At 36.2% G+C, this 27,577-nt stretch overlaps 1 protein-coding gene across 1 annotated transcript in view; it reads right to left on the bottom strand.

The window, feature by feature from the left end:
• LRP1B (LDL receptor related protein 1B) overlaps positions 1–27,577 on the bottom strand; it is a 1,985,988-nt gene that overhangs the window by 826,719 nt on the left and 1,131,692 nt on the right. The window contains exons 12-14 of the mRNA XM_056117551.1: positions 9,465–9,645; positions 3,282–3,501; positions 985–1,174 (exon numbers count right to left, since the gene is read on the bottom strand). Coding sequence (XP_055973526.1) covers positions 985–1,174; positions 3,282–3,501; positions 9,465–9,645 — 591 coding nt within the window. The remainder of the gene's footprint in view (positions 1–984; positions 1,175–3,281; positions 3,502–9,464; positions 9,646–27,577) is intronic.

Raw genomic sequence — 27,577 nt, 5'->3', positions numbered from 1 at the left:
CAAATTAAATTCAATACTTAAATGTCACAGTCACTCACAGTCCTCCCGTTGTTCATCGATTTTCTTGAGCAGGTCCAGTAACGTCTCCATCGTGAGACTTGTTGTTACTGTGTTTGGCATATTGAATACATCACGGGTAGCTTGCCAGGCTCTGCCGTGCAGGCGAGATACTCTCGGTAGCTTGCCGGGCTCTCCGAGAGGGGCAGAGGAATCGAACTGGGGTCGGCCATGTTGGCCGCTTGTAAGGCAAATGCACTACCGCTCTGCTATCGCTCCAACGCTTAAATATCTGCCATATACTTCACTAAATTTCTTTCTTTAATTGCTAAATTCAGAGTCATGTGAATAGGCTAGTAAATATCACTCTCCGCACACATGAAGATACTGGCAGAGGGACAAAGCCACGCGGGTTCCGGGCCGAGATCTCCAAGCCTAGTAAATATCAATGGTTCAGGAAAACTCATTTGTTGCCTGATTGATGGGATACCTGATAGGGCATTTGCTTTGCACCTAGGTTCAATCCCTGGTGTTCCATATGGCTCCCTAAGCCTGTCAGAAATAATCCCTGAGTGCAGAACCAGAACCAGGAGTAAGCCAGTAGGAGTCAACCTGATAAACTACACTTTCAAAACATGTTTTTTCTTATATAATGTACTTTCATAATTTCTCACAATTCCATTAAATTTTCTGCATGCTGAAATACTTAATCTTTAAAAATTTTGAGTTGTTTTTAAATTTAGGTAACTATTTCTTCTGTGAATATGACAGGAACAAAGAATTTGGATAAGACGCTGAATTACTTCCACAGTCTATTTTGAGTAGGAAATAATCATTTTTTACAGAAACAAAATCTAAGATTTTTCTGACATTGGAGTGACTGGATACCTTTTATCTAAAACTGCAGCAGCAGCATCAAAATAAAGCCGGTTTGCTACTACTGTAAAGCATACAAAACTCATAAGCAATTTATTAGTTTTTTAATACCTTGCTGCTTTCGTGGATCATAAATCTGAAGCCCAAACAGAGGTGGTCTTTCATGCCTCAGTAATGTCACCTCACTCGTTATCAAATCTAGTTGAAAAATGGAACCATTCATATAGTCAGTCCAGAATACATAATTTCCATGATGTGACAGTCCAAAAGGATGGTTCAACTCTTTCCCACTGTAAACAATCTGTAAAATATACACAAATTGTAAAAAATCAGCACTCACCTTTGGGACCAACAACAATGTAGAGCAAATAATAGTCAAATAAGTGTAACAGATGATGATCTAACAAATATCCTAACACATAATTTTATTCCTGCATTTAAAACAATGGAATCCGCAGTGTGAGCATATTTTTCTCTTTTAAGGACACAATAAATATTAATGAAATTTCATTATTTTGAAATACCTTACATATAAGATTCTAAATATGATAATGGAAAAATTAAAATTATTTGCCTTATACTTCTTCCATGTTAGATACTGGGGTAAGATTAGACCCAAGTAATTAGTACAAAATATATATAGCTATATTACAATATTGCATGACCAATTGTCAAAGGATGAAGCATGTAATAATGAGAATAGGAGAGAACAAGATTCTACTACAATTAAAGTAATGCAAATTGAAAAAAATCTAGACGAAGAAAAGGTAAGTATTTGCATTTTGATCAAAGAAATACTACTGACAGATTATTTAAAGTTTGATGATTAAATTCAAACCAACTATATTAACATAGTCTTTATATCCTAGTTGTATTTTGTTTAACAAGAACAATCATGTAAGTGTTTTATATGTAGGGTTCTAGAGGAATAAAGTTTAACTCATAATATTTTTCACATTTTACAATTTAGTAAAATGATACGATGTCTAAGTTATTGCAATCACACAATTTATTAAACATTGAAGACATGAAATAATAGCATTAGAGACTCAAGTATTTCATTTTGTATAATTCAACTTATAATCATGTATTGAATAGTTTTAATGGGCTAATTATATATATTTTTTTGCTTTTTGGATCACACCTGACAATGCACAGGGGTTACTCCTGGCTCAACACTCAGGAATTACCACTGCGCGGCTTGGGGAAGCATTTGAGATGCTGGCAACTGAACTCTGGTCGGTTGCATGCAAGGCAATCACCCTACCCACTGTGCTATCGCTCCAGCCCCATTACTGGGATTATTTTTATTTTTATTATTTTACATCTCCATAGATCAATATATGTATCACATAATGTGCATTGGATAATCTAGTATACATATCAATATCCTCAAAGGAATAATAAATAATGTAGCATCTATGAAATTTATGGCATTGGGTTAAATATCATCCAACTTTATTTACATGAGGAAAAATAATTAGACCATGTTAAATTCAATCCATTATTTAAATAGTCTTAAATTATTAGTGGGCATTTTTTTCTAAACAGAATCCACAAAGCAAAGTTTCTTTCCATAAAAAAAAAAAAAACTTCTCCAGCAAAGGTTGCCTTTTGATAATAAACTATCAAAAATATAAAATAATATTTTATTTTACATTCTTCAACCATTTAAGCCAGTTAATAATGCTGTGTGTGCTTTGATATGATAAATTAAAAGGCAATGTCCTAAAGGGCTAAAGCACACAGTCTAGGTGTGGAAGTCCCATATTAAACCCCAGAATCACAGAGTTGAGTGTTCCTCACTACCCAAAGAAGGAGAAACCATAAAGTTATGTTTATCAACAAGATTCTGCTGGACTGTGAACTTTATCCTGAATATTGCCAGAATTTCTAAATAATTGTTTCATGATTCTCCCAAAAGTACCAAGATAAAACTGATATTCTATTCACACCGATAGGTTTAAAGTTTATTTTGTTGTGCTTCAATTCTTACTCCATACATCTTTTTAATTCAAATAAAGGGCATCATAATGACTTTTTGCTAATATATAGGTGAAATTTCGGCTGCAAGTATTAAAGATATTTGAATAGAGCTGAGTTGCTTGGCCATAGCAAACTCATCAATAATGGAAGAAAATTACATTTTAAAACAGCTCTAATATCCTCGGAGCTTCTTTTGAAAGTCCCACAAATCCTGGCATACCACAGTGCGCTGGGCCTGGTCTCCTGGAGGCAAGTGCCAGCTGCACTACTTAATGTGCAGCCTCCTTTTACAACCCCACAGAGGCGACTGGCAGCCACCTCAGAGGGGTAAAAATAAACTTGAAAGTATTTTTAACACAACACAACAAGGCTCTGTGAAAGAAGAAGCCTGGGGGCTAATCACAGCAGTATTTGTCTTTTACCTTCCTGTGAGTTCCATTCAAAAACACTTTTTCAATATGATCATAATAGGCATCACACCAGTATAATGTGCTCATGTGAAAGTCCAGAGTTAAACCGTTTGGCCACAGCATCTTTGAAGTCACGAAAATCTGCCGATTGAAGCCGTCCATCCAGGCCTTCTCAATCCTTCCCACGCTGTCGTCTATTTCATCTTCCTCCCAGTCTGTCCAGTACATCCAACTGAGATATTAAAGACAAGAGAGCACACATATTGCAAACAGCCACATGTCAAGGGACAACACCTCGGAGTGGGTACCTCCACAAAATCTAAAATCAATTTGCTTTGTTCTCCTAGTTAGTGCTTATATGACAAAGAAAAGATAGAACTGCAGAGTCTTAAGGGAAGAAAAGATTTGTTTGAGAGAGCAAGTCAATTCTGACACTTTGAAGGACACCCATATCCAGTCCCAAAGCACTTATTGGAATCCTTTATTAATTAAACAAATGATATCAAATGCCAGTTTTCTTCCTGTTTATAATAAGTCTAATAAATTATTTTTGAGAACAATTATTTTTATCTGTTTCTCAGTTTATAAACCATTTATTCAGTTATGCGATTAAAAAGTTGGACATGAGAGTGCACAACACAGTTAACAATCTACTCCACACTTTAATTAATATTAGATGAAATATCATTTTTTAAGACGAGCAATTGGATCGCCTTTGTTCCAAAGGGCGCAGGCATACTGAGTTTGTCTGTCCAGGTCTAATTTGTCTTCCTGATGCAAATTATCTATGCTTTATCGCTGCTTATTATTACCCCAGTGCCCACAGAAGATGATTTAACTGCACATAAGTTTAATAACAGCAGGTTGACTGACCTTGAGGTTTTGAGTTTTAATTTCTATCTCAAACAAAAGCATCTGCTTCTAAAAACAAATCTTTTGTGTAAGCTCTAACAGTAGGGCGGGTTCTTTGAGCTAATGTTCCAATTCCCTCATGAATAAGGTTAAAACCCTCCACATGTGTTGTTTTAGGGTCATGTGAAAGTTCCTGAGATATTAATTAAAGTGTGTTTTTAAATCAGTCACCTCATAATGGCTTTATAAAGTGCCAAAGCTTTTCTAAGCAGTTGACCCTAAAATGCCCTTATTAGATTCTCTACCTCCCACATTTTGTAGATCCTAAAGAATTTAGGAGGTTGTGTGGGGAAAGTATGTGACCATGACTAAAAATCCTGTAAGCTAAATGAGAAGATTTGGAAAAAAAGAGGTTGTAACACAATATTTAATTTTTTCATTTTATTTTTTAAAATTTGCTTACTACCTATAATTATATTAATATGACTTTTTCAAAACTGAGAAAGTACATTGATAATGTAGAATTTTATTAAATAAAAATAAATTATTTATAAATTATCCTGCATGTTCTTAAAGTGGATTTATTATTGGTACAAATTAGGGATGACAGTGGAGTAATTTATTTGTTCTAATCTTATTCATATTATGAATAACTCCTTGACTTCCATTATATTAATCAACTAAGTAAAAGGGAAATGATTTTTCATGTCTATTGATATTTTCCTGAAATTTTAAATATCATTAGACAAGGCAGTTTTGTTTGGAGACATAGGGACATAAATTATTAATATAAATTCTGGCTGGATGGAAAGATAGTCAGAGCTATACTACAGGTACTAGCCTTGCACATTGCTGACCTGGGTTCAATCGTTAGAACATGATATGGTCCCCTGAGCACTATCAGGAGTAATCCTTGAATGCAGTGACATGAATAGCTCCTGTATGTGTCCCTCAAAAATTAACACAAACCCTAAATAAAACAGGATAAATTATGGCCAGAGAGAAAGGTGTTTGCCTTGCACACAGCCAAGCCTGATTCATTTTCTGGACCACAATATGGTTCCCAAAGCACTGCGTTGGGAAAGAATCCTGAAAGTAGAGCCAGCAGTAGCCTCTGAGCACTGCCAGATATTACGCATCCGCCCCTCATCATAAATGGACAAATATGAAATTATTGGAAGGAAGTGAGTTTATTTATGGATAAGAGTTTGAGAAATAATGTCACAATAACTGATTCTTGCTCCAGCATTATTACTAAACAATTGCTGGGACCTAACAAAACTGGTCTTTCAAAGTCTCCTGCCTCACCTCCACTTCTCTGGTGCTATGAAAGCAACAGATAGTTAATCATTTATACCTTCCCAAAGGTAAATTTTGTTAGGTGCTTTATATGCTGCTGCTATATTGCTATCACATTATCTCTAAATAATTAATTGCAAATAAGACTTTCGTCCTCATAAACTTCCAAGTATTCTGATATCAGTAAAATAAATCTATACTTTTAGTTCAACATTAACGCATCTTGCTTATTTTTCTTGATGCTCCATTAAGTCCTTCATGTTCCTCTTGCTCTAACCTTAATAACTTACATCATAGCTGCCAGTACTCCCCTGCTCCTATACAATTAGACAGTGACACTCTCATGAATCTGTAATAAATACCTCTAGGACTCTCTCTTGTGACTTTTAGAAAGTTGATTATTCCTCTATAGTACAATCACAAATTAAAATATTCAGTGAATTTGTGGAGGATGCATTTTATGGTTTATCTCATTAGTAATAAGTAGCTGTGGAGAGGTATGTATATTCGTGTGAGTGTATGTGCCTGTGTGGTGGGGGGACATGGGGGAATGTGTAGGTGGATAAGACAATACCAGATTAAAAACTCATAGTGAACAATTCATTGACATACTGTTTTTAATGATGAAAATATTTATAAATTAATAATAATTTTAATAAAAATACATACTTTACTGATTTTCTAATTGGCAATGGAACACTTCATAAAGCATAAGTGAAGTAACATTTTGAAGTGTCTATGGTACAGAAAATTAGTGATTTTCTTCTGAGTTTTGCTTAAGAAATAGTTATTATGGTCTAGAAAAACACATGAATAAATTAGAGATTTTACTTTTTAATGTTTTCCTTACAATTATAATAAATGTTGTTAATTTATATTTTATTTTGGAGTTTCCAAAAAAGTTTTCAGGGCCACTTCATGTGATACATTACATGTGTCCAGCATTTCTTAGGACGACCAGGACCACCCTTTTGGTGTTGAGGAGTGGTACTGTACTAGAATTAAAGCAGGGGCCTGTGCTTGTTAGGCATATGATCCAGGCATTGATTTATCTCAGTGGTCCTACAGTATTCATTTCAATAATTTTTTTCATGATTTGGAGATATGGTGCAGTAAAAAGGGCACTTGCTTTGCAAGCAGCTGACCTGGGCTCATTCTCGGGCACCATAGAGCTTTTGTAGGAGTACCAAGGGGTGATTCCTAAATTCAGAGGAAGGAATAACTCCTGAGCATGGTTGCATATGGTCCCAAAGCAAAATTTTTTAAAAAAAGTGCTATGATCCAAATCAAAATTTGTTCTTTTTAAAATATACATTAGTCTCTAACAATTTTAAACTGTTAATTTTACATATTTTTATTTCTACTTCTATAGTTTTTTCATTTATCCTCAACAGAAAGGTCTTTTAATATATATGTGTGTGTATATATATATATATATATAGAGAGAGAGAGAGAGAGAGAGAGAGCCATAAATATCACTATGTCAGTTCTTTATATTTTCCCTGCAATGAAGACAAAAGAAAAGCTCTCAAATTATTGGCAATTTCTTCCCTGACTGGGTTGATATTGACCTAATGCAGTAGTCTTATTTCAGTTCCTCTGAATGTCAAGATTTTGCCCAACTTAAGATCTCATAATAAACTATTTTTTTTACCTGAAACTTTTCTGTCAACCTATTCTCCATGGCTAGTTCTTTTTCTTCAATTAAGTCTCAACTTAAATTGATATGTGCTCAAGATCTTCCGCAAATATATTTAATTAAGTTCTACATGTTAGTCTTATTATGTCAGCTATTTGCTTTTCCCTAACACTTTCTTCTTAACATATATGCATATGTGATATATATGGAATATGTTTGCTCTTCAGGTTAGTGCATAATGACAGTCTACTCTTTGAAAATTTATCTAAAGCAAAGGTTTAAGATTAATCTTACTGGTACCAGAGGGATATATAAGATCAGTATGTGGAAAGATATTACACAGATATAAATCTTGCCTTGCTGAAAAAGGGGAAAAAAGTCATAGCAATCAGAGTGTCCCCCAAATAATCTGAACTATGTAGGTTCTATATGTTTTGAACAAAATTAGATATTATTCAATAAAGGTAATGTTGAAGAGGACTGTTGAATTTTATAAAGAAAATGAATCATAGATCTATGAACTCAAAATTTCCTTTCAATCATTTTTTCTGTATCTCCATATTTATGTCATGTACATGAGCATTATAAAGACACTTTAACCCTGTTGGAAAAAAATTCTCTAGCAGAATAATAACAAGGGTAATTCTGCTTAAGACATAGTTGAAAGATTTTGCTTTGAATATATTTTAGACAGTGTAAAATAAATATTTCCTCTAAAAATTAAGATTCCCTTGGTTTAAAGGTCAGGTAGATGACTTCATTTTAAAGTCTGGGAATGGAACAGATAATTATAGAATCTACACATAAAACCACTGAAATTGCTTTGCAATTATGTCTCACAAAAACACTTTCAATGAGTTTTTCTTTCGTTTAAGTGTCATCCCATGAAGAAGCATGCTGATTTTATTTGGTGAGATTCTCAACCCAAATAAATCTGAGAACAGCAATGTGGTGATTTCAGTTATAAGATCATCACATGACTCCAAGCAATTAAATATTTCTTGTTTTTGTGCAATGAGCTATAAAAAATATTTATTTTGTTCTATCTTAAGTTGTGAAATATAATTTGGGAGGGGGATACACATAAAACAGTCATAAATTTAGAAGACAATGCATTTCTATAATTCTGAAATTGTGTAATTTTTCTAATATTTCTTTAGTATTTCTAGATCATTTTATTGATTCACACAATGACACAAAAATCAAGAAAAGTATTTTCCATAATTGCACAAAATAGTCCATCCTCAAATGAGTAGCATGTACCATATGATGATATTGCTATATGAAAACTGTTTACATCTGAAATTATGTGATTACAAACCCAGAATTTGGGGCTATCCTGCTTGTGTTCAGGGACTACATTTGGATCTCTGATGAGGAATCACTACTGGTAGACTTGGAGAGCATATGGAGTACCATGAATCAAACTTGGGTCAGTCAAATGCAGAGAAAGTGCTATACATACTGTACTATAACTCCAACTCCATAAATACTATTAAATTATAGTGGAGTAAAGTGGATATGAACAAAATCTTGGAGACATATGACTAAGGTTTAAATGTCTGCCCAATCTATTAATAAGTCAATTCTTTTTTATAAACCAATGAACAGCTACACTTGTAAAATGGATGAGAACAGCAAACAAACCAAAGGATTATAATGAGGATTATTTGATATGAACAAAGTAACATATTTAACAATATGAATTTTTGCAATAACGATACACAGAATATAAATACAAATTTATCTTTTAAATAATACATTAAATTTAATTGCCTTTAAATTTTAAATTGACAAATCCCTTGAATGAAATAAATAAATCTCCTTGTCAAGCTGTATAAAATATAAAATATATGGTTTACATAAATAAAGTAGGAAATAAGCATTTTTCGGAGGTAATCTACTTCATTTAATTTATCTCATCATATCTCCTTGATGTACACTTTAGAAAAGGAAATTTCTAAAACAGTAACTTGTCCAAATCTGAAAATTTATATGCAAACTTACATATTCCTAAGAATTGAAAGAGATGAAGAGCTAGGATGGTGTTAAGTTGCATACCTTGTGTACAGCTAACCTGGTTCTACACCTGGCATAGCATATTCTTCTGAATATTGCATGATGTTTTCCTAGAGTCCCTCCGAAATCACTGGACATAGATCTGGAGGATTACCCATTATAATTCCTGACACCACAGCCTAAACAGATCTGCATCGTCAGTCTCTAATGTTGAACAGACAGATTGGCAGACAATCACTAGGAATAAATCTGAGCTTTCTGAGCACCATATTGGGAGACCACACCTCTCAGGGAAAAAAAAAACAAAGAAAAAAATTATCACTGAATGAGTAAACAGGAAATATTTACTATGTCATATTATATAAAGCATATCAGAAAGGGCATACCCATTAACAGGATCTACCACAATTCCTCTAGGATGTGACATTTCTCCCTCCAAAAGTGTCTTCCGACTCTGAGATGCCTTCTCCAGCCTTGCCACATTGATAGTTTTTCTATGGCCATCATTTGTCCAGTAAAGGTTATTTCCAATCCAGTCCACTGCAATGCCTTCCACATTGTCCAGGTCTGTCAATAAGTAAAAAGATGAAACATTTTACAATAGTGTTCACTAATTATTTCTATTTAATAAATATTTTAATGAATTCTGATCAATGATGTATTTATAGTGTGATCTTTTTTGCAATCATCATCTTACCATAGAATACATCTAATTTTATTTAGTATAAAATTTTGTGTAATCGGCCCTTTCTTGATTAATTTTTACTGAAATAGTCTTTAAGAAACAGAAAATTTGTTGATTGCCTAAGTAAAATTGTGAGCGCCATAGTTGTCTCAATGAGAAAAGCCCCTGCTCTGTATGCACATAACTTAGATCTAATCCCTAGAGCCATTGTAGTCCCTCTGACTCTGATGGAAAGTACAAAGCTGGGAGTAATCCCTGAACATATCCAGGTGTGCCCCCCCCCCCCCGCCCCAAAGGAGACCAGAGTAAGGAAGAGGTGAGGAAAAGGAGGAGAAGAGAATAAGAAATATGGAGAGAGGAAAGGGGAGAGGTGTGAAATGAAGGAAAGGGAAGAGGTGATAAGAAATTAGAGAATAGAGAGAGAAGGGCTGGGAATGGGAGGGGAGGGGAAGGGTAAGTGGGGGAAGGGAGGGGAAAGGATGGTAGGAGAGGAGAGGAGAAGAAAGGAAAAGAGAGAGAAGGGGAGGAGAGGAGAGGAGAGGAGAGGAGAGGAGAGGAGAGGAGAGGAGAGGAGAGGAGAGGAGAGGAGAGGAGAGGAGAGGAGAGGAGAGGAGAGGAGAGGAGAGGAGAGGAGAGGAGAGGAGAGGGGATGAGAAGAAAGAGTGGAGAGGGGGAGGGGAGGAGAGGGGAGGAGAAGAAAGAGTGGAGAGGGGAAGAGAGGGGAGGGGAGGAAAGGAGAGGGGATGAGAAGAAAGAGTGGAGAGGGGGAGGGGAGGAGAGGGGAGGAGAAGAAAGAGTGGAGAGGGGAAGGGAGGGGAGGGGAAGGGAGGTGAGGGGAGGACAGGAGAGGGGAGGGGAGGGGAAGGAAGGGGAGGAGAGGGGAGGAGAGGAGAGATAGTGCAAGAAATAAAAGTCTGAACAAAAATGCGGTTACACAGAACACCCAAAGGTAAATTAACAGCAATATGTTAAATAATGTTCATGTTCAAATCTGTAATATGTAATTTGAATAATTAGAGTAATTTGAACATGTGTGTGAAAAGATGATCAGGTCCTTCAGAAACACATGAACCCCGTGTCTGAATGTCTGAAACAGGTTTTTGTCATAGAATTCTACAGTAAGTCTCAAAAAAAACCTGCAACATTTCTGCATAATTCAGGTAATTTTTTCAAGAATGCTACTAAAAATTTCTATAAACTAAAATAAACAGGTAGTTTAACTGAATTTTATAAAATAAATAAAGCATGGAAATTTCACCTCATTCACGTTCAATGTAGTAAAATAAATTTTAATACTTTAAACTGAAAATTTATTGACTATTATTAAGAAATAGTAGAACTTGGATAAAAAAAAAAGTCATGCAACTCCTATGTGGAGATCTATTAAGCTGTCCAGTAGTTCTAGTAGATGAGAAAGTATTATAAATTTATCTTATTTTAAAACCAGGAAAATCTTCATCTATTATCTTCCTAAGTATGAGATAAAAATACAGGTATGAGTTATCTTAGTTCCTTTAGAACATGATTTCTGTATTCAAATGCAACTATGAAATAAAAGCATATGTGTAAACAATGAGTATTTAAAATGATCCTATTTTTTAATAATTTTCCTTCTTGTTCTGGAAAAACAACATAATTTTCTTTTGTGACCTTTTCTGCTAATCAACTTGTGCTCTGTCTCAGGATGACTAATACAATGTGTTATTTGATCTAACTGAAAATCTCATTATAGTGAATCAGATATGTTCTCAATTTCACTAAGCTATCTGCTTCATTACCACCCAATATGAGTAATTCTCACAGGTTAATTGTGCCTATGCTTAAAAAAAAGTTTAATTTTGTCTTTACTTTATAGACACTTAATTTTACTGAGAACTTTCCTATTTGGAATAATGAAAAGAGAGTTGCTGTTTATGCTTTTTATAGTGTAAGGCTCACTTATCATTCTAGTTGATTAAAAAAAATGTGTTGCATTTAATATTTACTCCAGTATAAAAATGTCCTTATTCAACAAAATATCCTTTAAATTTTCATTTTGACATGTATCCTGAAACTTTTTACTTTATATATAAAGTTGTTATGATAGTATCTGTATACAATTTTTTTCTGACCTTTAGATATACAACTTGGTCACATTTATCATTATTTTTCCATTTTTAATGTGAAGATAATAGTGAAAGCAATATTCTGGGGAGGATAATTAGACAAAAATTCATTATGTAAATGACATCATTTAAAATACTTAGCATACTTCCAGAAGATAACAAGTTTTCAAAATCTGTATTTGCTAGTTTTTCAGTATTAGGGAACCTATATATGAATGTTTTGGGACTTTTTTTATGGGTATTAATTAAAAATATGTTTAACCTTTTACTCTTTGAAAATGTGTATTTAATATAATGACTTACACATTAACAGTGACCAACTTTAACTGGAAATAATATATGCACTCAGTTACAAGTAAATGGTAAAGAGTGGAATAGAATTCAGTTTTTAGAAACAAAACTTGAAAGAATTTTAACACACTTTGATTTAGTAATTTTCTAAAAATATTATTTTTACAGTATATATTTGGTAGAATAGTAGCACTGTAGCCCTGTCCTCCCGTTGTTCATCGATTTGCTAGAGCGGGCAACAGTAATGTCTCCTATTGTGAGACTTGTTGTTATTGTTTTTGGCATATCAAATACACCAAAGGGAGCTTGCCAAGCTCTGCTGTGCAGGCAGGATACTTTTGTTAGCTTGCCAGGCTCTCCGAGAGGAACAGAGAAATCGAACTCAGGTCAGTAAAATAAAATATTTCAGTGAATTAATAAAGTAATTATTATCATGAATTCTTAATCTCAGTACCTAGGTTATGCCACTCACTGTCTCCAACTGATCAAACACTTCTTTTTAACCTTTAATCTCCAGATCTTAAAAAGTGGGAATACTGAGTGTTTAACTTATCAGATGTTTTGATGATAAAATTAATTAGCATATTAAAGATCTTAAAATAATATTTGGCTTATAATACATGTTATACAAATTTGTTGTTATTATTAGAAGTACTGGGACTTCATGGGACTTCAGTCATACACTCACCCCAAGCGCGTGTAAAGCTGCCTGGAATTAAGTTCCACAAAACCCAGGTAATGAGAAAATTTGTGACATTGGACTCTGGAATCAACAGGTCCCCAGAGCAGAGATCCTCTGCCTGCTTCCCCTAGTCTCCTGTGATCCAGAGATCATGCCTATAAGCCACCTCCTGCAGGCACCCGATAATCTCCTTATCGACCACCCTCCAGAACTCATGGATGCCTCTCTGGGAAGGGAACATAAAATGAGGCCCCCATAATCATGCCACCGGACTCCATACCAGGCTATTTTCACTCAGGGTGCCCCAGAGGGGGACAGATGAGAGCTCTCCCTGCCCCAAGGGATCCAGCCCTGGCAGCAGACCTCCACTACCCAACCGCCACCATGCTCCAGGCCACTTTCCACACATTCAGGCTGAGCCTCACATATGAGTGAACATATTACTGGCCTTTGTGGCTTTGACAAATCATAAGAAAATTCATACCTATCTTCCATAATTACCATACTATATTTGATGGGGTTCAGGCAGTAGGAAACAAATCACAGAGGGAAATATACATAAATATAATTTTATATATATATATATATCAGAGAGCCTGGCGAGCTATTGAGAGCATCCTGCCCACATGGCAGAGCCTGGCAAGCTACCCATGGCATATTCGATATGCCAAAAACAATAACAATAATGGGTCTTATTCCCGCGACTCTGAAAGAGCCTCCAATATGGCAGCGTTGGGAAGTATGAGTAAGGAGAGACTACTAAAATCTCAGGGTTGGGACAGATGGAAATGTTACTGGTGCCACTCAAGTAAATCGATGAGAATGGGATGAGTGATACAGTCACAGTAATTGGAAGTAATAGATTTTTACTACTACTTCTAGTATTTTATTTTATTTTATTTCTTTTTGTGTCACACTTGGCAGTGCTCAGGGGTTACTCCTGGCTTTGTATTCAGGAATCATTCCTGGTGGTGCTCGGGGACCATATGGGATGCTGGGAATTGTACTTGGGTTGGCTGCGTTCAAGGCAAACACCTTACCATTGTGCCATTGTTGGGGATATGAAAAAAAAAAAGATTTTGTTAATGATCCAAAGATGGCTTTTCTCAGACTGGAGCGATAGCACAGTGGGTAGGGCGTGTTCGATTCCTCTGACCCTCTCGAAGACCCTGGCAAGCTTCCAAGAGTATCCTGCCTACATGGCAGAGCCTGGCAAGCTCCCCGTGGCATATTCCATATGGCATAAACAGTAACAACAAGTCTCACAATGGAGATATTACTGGTGACTGCTTGAACAAATCCATGAGCAAAGGGACAACAGTGCACAACAGTGCAGTACTACTTCTAGTAGTAGTAAATTAGTAGCAATTTCCCCCCTTAGACAAAATAAACTGAGAGTGCTTTTAAATGCAAATGTACATATGCACGGGTTTATGTTTGGGAAAACAAAGGAATTATTACAATTTTTAAAATAATTTTATAACCTATACCTATGAGGCGAGTGGATCAGCAGCCTGATGGTGCCTTCAGGCTTCCTGACACGCCAAAATTGCCCTGGGCTTTTGGCTTGACTCCAGAAACTTGGGACCAAGTTTACTAAGAAATTAAACAGCCAAAAGTTAGGTGTTTAGGAGCCATGCCCACAAACCACCTCTGGCTCAGATGTGCAAGCTCATTAATTGGCTTTATTTCAGAGACCTAAGGTAAATCTTGAAAGAGATCAAAAACCACAGTTAATCTTGAACCTGCGCATGGCTGAACAGACTGGGATAAATCAGAGGGTGGCAGGTTGACGTGTGCCTGACCAAGCAGAGGCCCTATAAGCTGCTTGCTTCCACAATACAAGTTCACTGCAATATCCCTGGCCTGACTCCACCCTCTCAGGACAGACCTCACCAACATACAATCTGCTGAAAATTCGGATATGCGGGTTTTGCGACTAAAATCTCCAAGTTTTCACAGAGTTGGGGTGGGCGACCTCCCTCCACTTCCCACTACACATGGAAGCACTGGCAGTCACCCCTATGAACCAACTCCAGCACCACTCTGTAAACTCTATACTGACCTTGCTTCAGAGACCCATAAATAAATCTTGAAAGAGATCAAGAACCAGAAACTCAGTAGTGAGTCTCAGAAGACACCACAGAGCTGGAGATCTCTCCAGGCCCTATACAGGGCCAATTTCACTGGGGCACCCCAGATGGAGCAGGTACACTTTCCTTGCCTACTCCAGATAAATCTTGGGGACCAAGGGCTTCCACAAGCAAGATCCAGGTATGCAAGTCCCAGGATTAAATCCCCATGCCACATGGCTGCAAAGGTGCCGGAGTTCCTACCCAGCTCCCCGACGACCCGTCAGCCTGGCTGCCATGCCCACAATGTGCCACAGGGTGCCATCTTAGTACATCGATAGTCCTGGTCCAGAGATGCCCAACTGAATCCCAAAATGATTAATGCCCTAAACGTCCCTAGAACCCAACCATTACAATCTAGGATTCCAGAAGCATGTGTCCATGGCACCCATGATATTCAAAATGTGATCTAACATCTAGCATCTGCCCCTGGCAGGCAGGCTTTAATGGTGATGGGGAAATTCTAGCAAAACATGTCTAAAAGTAGAGAGAGAGTATTAGAGAAATTGCCTGCCATGGAGGCAGGTAAAGGACTGGGATAGGGGGTGGGAGATATACTGGGGACACTGTGGTGAAAAGTGTGCACTGGTGGAGGGATGGGCGTTTGATCATTGTGGGACTGAATCTCAAACATGAAAGCTTTGTAACTGTATCTCATGGTGATTTGATAAAAAAAAAAAAAGGGAATGTGGAGGGGCTGGAGTGGTAGTACAGTGGGTAGGGTGTTCGCCTAGCACACATCTGACCCGGGTTCGATTCCCAGCATCCCATATCTGCCAGGGGTAATTCCTGAGTGCAAAGCCTGGAGCAGCCCCTGAATAAATATTAATACTCCTACATTTTAAAAATTTAGAACGTTCTATGTGAAAATTTGGAAACTTTTAATTCTATCCTTTTTAGGCACAGAGAAATTCCCTCTTTAATCCTTATATAACAAAGGATGAACGAATAACTAATTTCTTTTTTATGTATACATTGATAACAGAAGCATACTGTATCTAACCTCGATGGAATTTCTTTTAATCAACATATGTTTCAGATACAACAGTAGGAGATATTAGGCATGGATTTTATGTGGATTTTACATTTTATTTTGAAGCAACTCCTTAAAAACCCTCCAAGATTGACTCTGAGAGATTCTATATTCAAAATATCTCAGTATTTAGATTACTAAGCATACATGGAGGCTGGTGGCATTTAAAAGTCAAATAATCATACGTGGATACAAAGGTACTTGGTATTAGCACATGGAAACATGATTGTTCAAATATAATTAAGATAAAGTTAGATAACAATAAAAGTACTGTCATAAAAGTCATTGACTTTTTTGTTGATGGTGTCTAGTTTAGATTCAAAAGGAATGAGGCATTTATTCATATAATTAAGAATTAAAACAAACTTCTTCATTTTAATGTGAATACTTAAGATTACCATGTTGTTGTACATCCAAAGTAAAATCCTAATTCTCTGTTCTTTATCTCTGGCCTCAACAGTATTATAATACACTGTGCCTCAATAAGAATTGGAGAAAATATAATTAACAGATGTGTAACATTAAAAAACAAACAAACAAAAAAACAAAACTAAGGTGCCATAGAGATCACATAGAAGGTAGAATGCAGGTAAATACTGACTTAAATAAGATTTTAAACATTTTCAACTGGGAACTATATCACAAATTACAAAACTTGTATAAAAATAGAGCAATGGCTAATACATGTTTCACAATTTTTTCAAAGTCTATTACTAGAATAGTGTGATAATTTTATGCAAAGCTAGAAATAAATATTTACTATTATAAAAACATCCTTAATGTTCCTTAAGTTAAAGTTTTCACTTAAGCAAAAGTGAGAAATCCTTCTAGTTAGCGACATTATTTCCTAGAAATGATTTCTGTCATTAAGAAAGTGAGGATAAACAAGTATAAAATTTGTCTAAATTTTAAAAAATGTTTAAAAAATACCATAACAAATTTAAGTTAATTTATTGCCTAAAATCTCCAAAATGATATTTCAAAAAGTGGGAAAGAAAACATTTCTAAAGTTAAAATATTTTTATAGATATGAAGTTTCAGAATTTATCTGAGATTTTAGAATTCTAATATATATATATGTATTAGAATTAATAGAGAGGGTAGATGATTCAATTTCTTCAAATAAACTTTACACTTAAAAAATGGGTTAAACATTATCAAACTGTCTTGAGTACTTTCTAACATAATTTTATCAACATAATAATAAATTGATTGCCATCGAATCCATTTCAAAGTTGCCATTTTTAAAAAAAGCTCTAATTTTTATAATATATTCAAATTTTATAGTGTTACATAGGCATAAAATTTCTATTGGAATGTAGTATTTAGCACTGTTCCCCTCTTTGTTCATCTTTTTGCTCGAGCAGGCACAGTAACATCTCCATTGTGAGACTTGTTGTTACTGTTTTTGGCATGTAAAATATGTCACAGGTAGTGTGTCAGGCTTTGCCTTGCTGGCAAGATACTCTCTGGAGGGACTCTCCGAGAGGGGCAGAGGAACTGAACTCGGGTCTACCATGTCAGCTGCATGCAAGGCAAATGCCCCACCCGCTGTTCTGAGTATGCTAAGCTGTCTGAAATAAGTGAGAGTACAGCATGCTTATAAAAATGCCTAAGGCCGTGGATGTCTTATTTTACCTGAGAGTCAGCACTTGGACAACTCTCCTGACTCCTATTCCTATAGTTCAATTAGTACAAATCCTTTTTGTGCATTTCAATACAGCCAGAGGCACCACAGCTCATATATATCTAACATGAGCGAATGAAGTTGATTTAATTAATCAACTTCTCAATTTTCATTCTTATGGGTTTGAGGAGTCTTTGGTCAGACAAGAGGTTTCTATATAATCTGTCCCCAGTGGTTAACTAAGGTTCTTCTCTCCACTTTGTTTTCATTCCAAGGCCATTGCTTAGTTATTAGGTCAGCAATAGCAAGTATACAAACTACTCTCAATTTAAACAACATATTTTAACAACATATTTTTTAATTCAAAAAATAGCTTTCAAAGCCATTTTCTCCCTTGAAAGCACATAATTCTTGCTTGTCTCTGTTTCATTGACTAGTTATTTCTCTCTTAAATACAATTCCCCTCTTTCTCTACTCTCACATTTTTCAAAGTAAATGTATTTAATAAAAAAATCTTCCTTCACTAAAGAAAAAGAAAATGGGAGAGGCAAATAAGCATATCATTTTGTAGCTGGAAAGAATATTTAACTACAATATTTTACTTCTATTAGCAAAACACTATTGACAGTTTCATTATGGTAAGGCCCTCCCGTTGATCGTCGATTTGCTCGAGCGGGCCCAGTAACGTCTCCATTGGAGACTTTGTTGTTACTGTGTCTGGCATATCGAATTCATTATGGTAAGATGGAAAAAATTATTAATAACATTCAGCTATGTCATATTTGAAGAAGTTATGTGTGAATAGGAGCACAAAGTGTCCTACTAAGCATAATGGAACAAAAATTAAGGAAAATGAAAAATGGAAAACTTTTAAAGACAGTAAGCATAATGGGGGAAAACAAAAAAAAGATGATTTTTATTTATTCATTTAATTGTTTATTTATTTATTGCTTTTTGGGTCACACCTGGCCATGCACAGGGGTTGCTTCTGGCTCTACTCATGAATTACTCCTGGCGGTGCTCGGGTAACTATATGGGATGCTGGGAATCGAACCTGGGTTGGTCACATGCAAGGCAAATACCTTCTCTGCTGTGGTATTGCTCCAGTCCCAGATGATTTTTAACTACTGTTAAATAAGAGTTTTTAGATAAATGCACAACTCTTCATGAAAAACATAACTCTTATAGATGAGATAACATAAAATCTTCCATTACCAGTGAAACACCATTAGTATTCACCAGCATATCAAAGTTAGTTCCGTAACTGCAAAGATCCAATAGGATGGAAATTAAAGAGAAAGCACAGTGGATATTTTTGGGTGTTAGTCCCTTATTTTGTTACTCTATGTTCCCGAGATGAATGCAATCTTTCTATGTCTGTCCCTCTCTTTCTGGCTCATTTAGCTTAGCATGATACTTTCCATGTAGTACAGCTTGTATGTAAATTTCATGACTTCAGCCACACAAGCTAGGGGAAAAGGCAGCTCAGATAGAGAAGGGAGCACCAAATAAAGGGTGTTGGGGAGATCTGCCCAGGAGGGGAGATGCATGCTGAAAGTAGACTATAGACCGGACATGATTGCCATTCAATTCCCCTTTTTGCAAACCACAGCACCCTAAAAGAGAGAGAGAACAAAAGGGAATGCCTTGCCACAGAGGCAGGGTTGGATTGGGGGGATGAGGGTGGGAGGGATACTGGGATTAGTGGTGGTGGAGAATGGGCACTGGTGGAAGGTTGGGTACTCAATCATTGTATAACTGAAACCCAATCACAAAACTTTGTACGTCTACAACTGTACCTCATGGTGTTTTGCTAATAAAAATTTAAAAAAAGAGAGAGAGAAAGCACAGTGGGTAGAGCTCTTGCCTTGCATGTGGTCAACATAGGTTCTACCCTTGAATCCCCATGTGTTCCCCCAAATTCCACCAGAAGTGGTTTCTTAGCACAGAGCCAGGAGTAGTCTTTGAGTGGTGCCTTCCCCACAACAAATTAGAAAGGGACAATTGGTATGACACAAAAGAAGATCTTCACACAAATTACAGTGACTTAAAATAGAATAAGTCTGATCCTGGAAGCTAGAAATAATTTATAATGATCAATATGCAATCAATACAAAGGAGACTATTTTCCTAAGACTCTTTTCTACACAAATGTTTACTGTTTACTGACAAAATAAATTTTGAATGAGCTACCACTATGAATGGAGGATAACAAACAAAGGCTCGGCTATTTCTTTTTACTAAACAATTTTGCCTATTAACCAAGCAAGGTTAGAGACAACTAAACACAAAATAAGAGCAATTTTAATATTAGTTTTGTCCTATGAAGATTATAATTTATGAGAAACAAAATATCTTGAAACTTTTTACTTTAACCTCTGTTTCCCTTTAAATTAGATGTTCGGTAAGAAGGCAGCACCATTTGAAATAGCACTGTAGCACTCTCCTCTCGTTGTTCACCGATTTGCTCAAGCACGGGCCCAGTAAAGTCTCCATTGTGAGACTTGTGAGACTTGTTGTTACTGTGTTTGGCATATCTAATATGTCACGGGTAGCTTGCCAGACTTTGCCACGCGGGCGAGATACCCTCTGTAGTTTGCCAGGTTCTCGGAGAGGGGCCAAGGAATCAAACTCAGGTGGTCCAAGCCGGCTGCTTGCAGGGCAAATGCCCTACCACTGTGCTATCACTCCAGCCCCCACTTGAAGTACTATGAATAATTTATTCTTATAGAAAATTATTTGATATGTCCATTTTCAATCTGACTTCTATTGAGTTATGTGTGTGTGTTTTTTTTTTAATCTTTGATCATCAAAAAGAAAAAACATTGTAGCACCTGAATTCATCATTTCACTGAGCAGTTTAATGAAAATAAAGGAACAGCCAGAAGAGATAGCACAAATGGGCACAAGTTTAGTTGTCTCTAACCTTGCTTGGTTAATAGGCAAAATTGTTTAGTAATTGTTTAGTACCTTCAGGTGCAAATCTGCAGTTTTTGTCCTCTACGCCACACCCACATCACCATCAGTGACATAGACATAACCTTGTTGTCCCCAGTTCTGCAGGCGCAAACCGCACTGTATCACATATATAGTTGTAACACATATGCAGATGAATAGGATATAGCTCATAATCATTAGCTGAATAACCCCAGGAAGTCATCAGAAAATGTAAATTATAATAATAAATGCTCTTGTTTAGTTAGGCATATTGGTCACAGTAAGTTTAAAGTATTATTTAAAGAACATGGTTGCCACTCAATGTCTCTTTTGCAAGCCACAGCACTCAAAATGAGAGAGATAACAAAAGGGAATGCCCTGCCACAGAGGTAGGGTGGGAAGGAGGGGATAGGGGGTGGGAGGGATACTGGGATTAGTGGTGGTGGAGAATGAGCACTGGTGGAGGGATGGGTATTCGATCATTGTATAACTAAAACCCAAACACAAAAATTTGTACAGTTTACAACTGTACCTCATGGTCTTTCACTAATAAAAATTTAAGGACAAAAAAATTAGTCTTAAAACTTATTATGTTTGTAGTCATCATGACAACGAATAAATGTATCCTTTCCTGTGATAATTTACCTGGAGCTTACCTTACTGTCTTTAAATGCTTTCCATACCCACATTGATACCCTGAGAGAGGAGAAAGGGATGCACAGTACATACTTGTAACAGGTAAAGGTAGTAAAAGAAGTCAAGTCCTTAATAGAATTTTATCTCAAAGAAATTTTTCCATAAGTATCTAAGAAAACACATATGTACATATAAACCTTCTTGTTCTATAGCATATAAAATTTACAGTGAGGCAAAGACAAATGTACTAATAAGTTAATCAAGAGCCTAGATATGAAGTTAATTTTTTTGAGACTGAAAGAGGCTAAATATTCATACTGTGTAATGTTTACATTTTACAAACAAGGGAATTAAAAGTAACGTCTCAAAAGTAAGAGGATTAGTAAGAACACATCTTAAATTGGCATTCAGTTGAATAGGTCTGGACATTTGACTCAAGTACTAATATTCATGAAAATGGGTTTATTACAGAAAAAAATAAAAAAGCAAGGGCTTTGAACAGAATAAGTGAATGGAGACAGAGTGAGATTATTACAGTAAAGATTACTCTTCCAGCTTTTAAATAACAAATTATTATTCTTCATAAACCATAACTATTATTTTCTTATCAAATTTGCTTATTATGCAGAGAGTAAATTAATGCACATATGAAAATAAGTTAGATATTAAAATTATAAAAAGAAGAAAGTGCGGTTTTAGCCCTTGATCTGCGCGGGACGGGAACTGAGGCCCATCTCTCGGCAACATAGCTGAACGTCTCCGGGTACTCTCTCCTCATTCAACCAGGTACAGCCTGCCCCCAGGGCTTGGGACTCTCTCTGAACATGTGAAGCTAGCTCGATCCCCTAGAATAACCGATTTTCTCCCTTGATCTGCGCGGGCCGGGAACTGAGGCCCATCTCGCGGCGGCAACAAAGCTGAACATCTCAAGGCACTCTCTCCTCACTCAACCAGGTACAGCCCGGCACCCAGCGCCAGGGACCCTTTCAGGAGCAAAATATTTTCCCATTACATATGCCATAGGAACCATAAGCTAACCTCTTAGATGGAACCTTCTCTAGGTTAGCTCAGTCACTAGAAACACAGTAGCTAATAACTCATAAGCCTATCTCAACTCACACTGCATATCAAGCAGAATAAAACAGTGAACATAAAGGACCAAACCACACTGGTCACAATGGTAAAGCAACACAAAAGCACACCAAAGTTTTTATTGAAGAGTCTAGCCCAGAAGACACCAACAGTACTGTAGTGTCAGACAACCTCTCTGACAAGGAATTCAAAAGGGACCTACTTAGGAAGCTTAGGGAACTAAAAGAAACAATGGAAAGCAAAGCCAATAAAAGACAAGAGGATTTGAAGGCAGAAATGAGAAAAATGCAAACGGAAATGTCAGACCTGAAAAACCTGGTAGGCGAATTGAAAAACTCAGTGGAAGGCCTCAGCAGCAGAATAACAGCTGCTGAGAACAGAATCAGTGAGCATGATCAAACTCGACTATAAAGCAGTAATAATTAAAACAGCATGGTACTACAACAAAGGCAAAACTGCAGACCAGTGGAACAGGGTTTAATACACTGACATCTCCCCTCAATCATATGATCACCTAATCTTTGATAAAAGTGCAAGAAATATGAAGTGGAGTAAGAAAAGCCTCTTTTACAAATTGTGCTGGCATCACTGGATGGCTACATGCAAAAAAAATGGGCTCAGAACTCTGCCTAACACCATGTACATAAGTAAGATCAAAATGGATTAAAGACGTCTACATCAGAACAGAAACCATAAGGTGCATTGAAGACAAAGTTGACAAAACCCCCCATGACATAGAAGCTAATGATATTTTCAAAGATGCCACACCACTGGCCAAGCAAGTGAAAACAGAGATAGATAAATGGGACTATCTTAAACTAAGAAGCTTCTGCACCTCAAAAGAAACAGGGACCAAAATACAAAGACAGTCTACAGAATGGGAAAGGAAATTTGCTGAATACATACCTAACAAGGGGTTGATACCAAGGATATACAAAGTACTGGTTGAACTCCACAAGAAGACATCATCCGACCCCTCAAAAAATGGAGCAATGAAATGAACAGAATCTTTCTCAAAGAAGAAATCAGTATGGCAAAAAAGCACATGAGAAAATTCTCTACATCATTAATCATCAGGGAAATGCAGATCAAAACCACAATGAAATACCATCTCACACCTCGGAGACTGGTCCACATTCAAAAGAACAAAAGCAACCGATGCTGGCGTGGATGTGGCGAGAAAGGGACACTCCTTCACTGTTGGTGGGAATGCCGACTGGTTCAGTCCTTTTAGAAAACAGTATGGACGATTCTCAAAAAATTATAAATTGAGCTCCCATTTGACCCAGCAATACCATTCCTGGGAATATATCCCAGTGAGAAAAATTGTATAGTCGAAATGACATCTGCACTTGTTTGTTCATTGCAACACTCTTTACAATAGCCAGAAACTGGAAGAAACCTGAGTGCCCAAGAGCAGATGACTGGTTAAAGAAACTTTTGTACATCTACATAATGGAGTACTATGTAGCAGTTAGAAAAGATGAAGACATGAAATTTACATACAAGTGGTACAACATGGAAAGTATCATGCTAAGAGAAATGAGTCAGAAAGAGAGGGACAGACATAGAAAGATTGCATTCATCTGGGGAATATAAAGTAAAAAAATATGAGATTAATACCCAAGAGTAGCTGAGATAAGCACCAGGAGGATTACTCCATAGCTTAGAGGCCAGCCGGGCATTGTAGGGGAAGGGGCAGCTCAGATAGAGAAGGGAGCATCAAATAAAGGGTGTTTGGAGGATCCTCCCAGGAGGGGAAATGCATGTTGAAAGTAGACTATGGACTGAACATGATTGCCACTCAATGCTCTTTTGCAGACCACAACACCCAAAAGGAGAGAGAGAACAAAAGGGAATGCCCTGCCACAGAGGCAGGGTGGGATGGGGGGCATGAGTGTAGGAGGGATATTATACATGGTTGTGGAAAATGGGCACTGGTGGAGGGATGGGTATTTGGTCATTGTATAATCAAAACCAAAGCACAAAAAAATTGTAAATCTACAACTGTACCTCATGGTGTTTCACTAATAAAAAAAATACAAAAAAAAAGAATGAAGTGAGCAAGTGCTGTGGATTAAAAAATCTAAGGAGATTTAACTGCCAGATTCATTACAGAAAAATGTGAAACTCAAGTTTAATACTTCAGTCAAGAGATTTATGTCAACATTTTTTTAGGTTTTTCCCAAAGAGAGACCATTTAAATTTGTGCACAATGACATCTTATATTTTCCCTTTACAACCTCTAACTTAGCGAAATTTGTGGAGAGAAAAGACATTCTATAACACTACTTTTCTCGTTTTGTTAAGAGTGTTATTCCTGAGTGTGTTATAAATGCTACTAACAGTAAAAACTACATGAGATATATATAGAAATTTCAGCATTTATGGATCATTCCTGATAGGTTTAGGGGACAACAAAGGGTCTTAGGGGGAATGAACTAAAAGCAGGTACCTGCAGACAAACTCCTTACCCACTGAACTTTCTCTTTAGCCCCCATTTTATCATTTTATGCCAAAATAAATAAGAGTAGTTAAATTTTATTTTCAATGTAACACAATAAATGAATGCTCTGGGGAAATGTCAAAGGCTAATTGGGTGTAACCAATAGGAAAAGGGTAATAGTTCAAAAAGCTGATATTAATGCTATGCTTTATAGCAAAATTGTTAGAATAAGCTAAATAAATCCTTATGATATCAAAGCAAGGATATAAAAAATTGTGAAGAATATTTATCTAAAGCACATATAGTATCAAAGTATTCAAAGTAATCATGTAGCTATGCGAAGAAAATATAATTTACATCTGTTCAAGAAATAAAGATGTTGATTAAGGATCAACATCTGTGAAAGGGTCAGATAGTTTACAGTGCTGAAGCTCTTTCTTTGTGTTTACACATGCTGGTTTGATCCTAGGCACTTCCTGGTCCCCCTAATATATATATATATATATATATATATATATATATATATATATAGCATTGTAGCACTGTAGCACTGTCCTCCCATTGTTCATTAATTTGCTCGAGTGGGCACAAGTAAAATCTCACAACAAATTGTGAGACTTGTTGTTACTGTTTTTGGCATATTGAATACATCACAGGTAGCTTGCCGGGCTTTTCTGTGCAGACCAGATACTCTTGGTAGATTGCCAGGCTGTTCGAGAGGGCTGGAGGAATCAAACGCCGGTCAGCCACATGCAAGGCAAATGCCCTACCTGCTCTGCCATTGCTCCAGCCTATATATATCCAAATATATATATTTGGATATTGCCTCCCAAAATTTCTCAATGCCACCCCTATGAAATAAATAAATATAGAAAGCATTTGGGAAAAATATATTCAGAAAGTGATGTCTAAACTAAAAGTCATCAATGTCTTTATGTCTGTTTGTTTTCTTTTTTAAGTAAAAGTTGTTCAGAGATGGACATGCAGCTCACTATCCTTGCACATGCAAAACTATGAGTTTGAACCCGGAGCTACAGTGAAAAGCTAGTGACAGACTGTCAACTGAGTTATGGAAAATACATACAACTCACAAAATTCCTGAAAAATCATTGGGGGAAACTCATTATAAGAAAAATTTCAGTAAATTCTGAAATAGATTTTACATAATAAAACTAATTATTGGTCTTATTCTCCCTTTAGGACCAAAATAATATTTTGGTTCTAAAAACATTTAAAAATGATTTTAACATTTCTTAGGTTGACTGATTGAATTAAATTAAAGTTTTAATAAAACCATTAGCAGAAAAATTCGAAGACCCTCCATACAATGCATATTTTTGTGTAATTATTATATGGCAGGTGCTGTTCTAGACCTGAGGATTTATTCATGATTTAAACAAATAAAAATTGTATGTCTTAAAAACCACTTATTTAAATCAAGACAACAAAAAGCAATCAAAATACACTCAAGATAATTGCATATATATTCCGCCGCCCCTCTTGGAGAGCCTAGCAAGCTACTGAGAGTATCTCGCCTGCATGGCAAAGCCTGGCAAGCTTCCCGTGACGTATTCGATATGCCAGAAACAGTAACAAGAACTCTCACAATGGAGACATTACTGGGCCTGCTCGAGCAAATCGATGAACAACAGGAGGACTGTTACCGTGACCGTGATATATATGTATATATATATATATATATATATATATATATATGTACATGTATATATATGTGTGTGTGTGTATGTATACAGAAAATAGGGACAAGGATTAAGATTGGTAATATATGTAGGTATATAAGGCCAAAGAGTGCTTGCTGAGGCCATGCTAGAGAAACTTTATGAGATTCCTTTAGGAGAGGCACAGGATGCCTGGAGAAATTCATTTTAGACACCAGAATACACATTTGTAATGTCTGCAGGTAGGTTCATGCACAGGGACTTCAGGAAATGACAGTATTTGAAAGTATTGATAAATATATAAGGTACACTTCAGAAAAATAACCTAAGGAAACAATATGATTATTGCCATATGAATTTCAAAAGATATAGGTGGAACAAATTTAAAGTGATTATATATAAAATTGTTGTAAGCTAAAGAAATAAATAAGCTTATTATCTATAGAAAATAAATAAATCTATGTTATTACTTATACTTAAAAGGTATTGAGATAGGTATCTTACAACTGACCTTGAGTACCCTAATCTTTCAGGCTGAATGTGCTGAATTTGTAACTTACCTGTCATCTGACACTGAGCAATTTCTATAACTATTCATCTAAGCTATTAAATTTAGGAGGATCACATTAATGTATAATGATCACTCTTCAAACCACTAAGGCTGAAGAGAATTTGCTGTTAGCTACGATGTTAGAAGTTTATTCAATAGGTACAAATTTCCTTGGAGGTTTACTCCATTTTAGCAAAGCTGACAGCTTGCTTAGCGCCTATTTGGTCTATCACATTGCCCCCCTGTGAGACTTAAGAGCAGGACAAGAAGCTTAAATATGTACCATATGTTGCACTGTGGTAAAAGAACAATGTTAAATCTAATTTTACTATTTTCTCCCTTTTTCACCCTTGCAGTGATAACAGGTTTCTCCTATCCATCCTCAGCATGGAGTTTCTCGACATCCCATCTACTTATATTTTTGTTTATTTATTTGTTTTTATTTGGGGGTTACACCTAGTGCTGCTCCTGGCTCTACACTCATAAATCACTCTGACCCCTCTACTGATATTATAGACCTGATGGTCTAGTTTTTAAGGAACTGTGCAATGAATTTCACCCAAATATTAATATATTCTCTACAATTCTGATAACTGAAACGATT

The sequence above is a fragment of the Sorex fumeus genome, unplaced genomic scaffold (genome assembly GCF_029834395.1).
Source record: "Sorex fumeus unplaced genomic scaffold, SorFum_2.1 ptg000035l, whole genome shotgun sequence".
Lineage (NCBI taxonomy): Eukaryota > Metazoa > Chordata > Mammalia > Eulipotyphla > Soricidae > Sorex > Sorex fumeus.
This window is presented reverse-complemented; position numbering and strand designations above follow the sequence as displayed.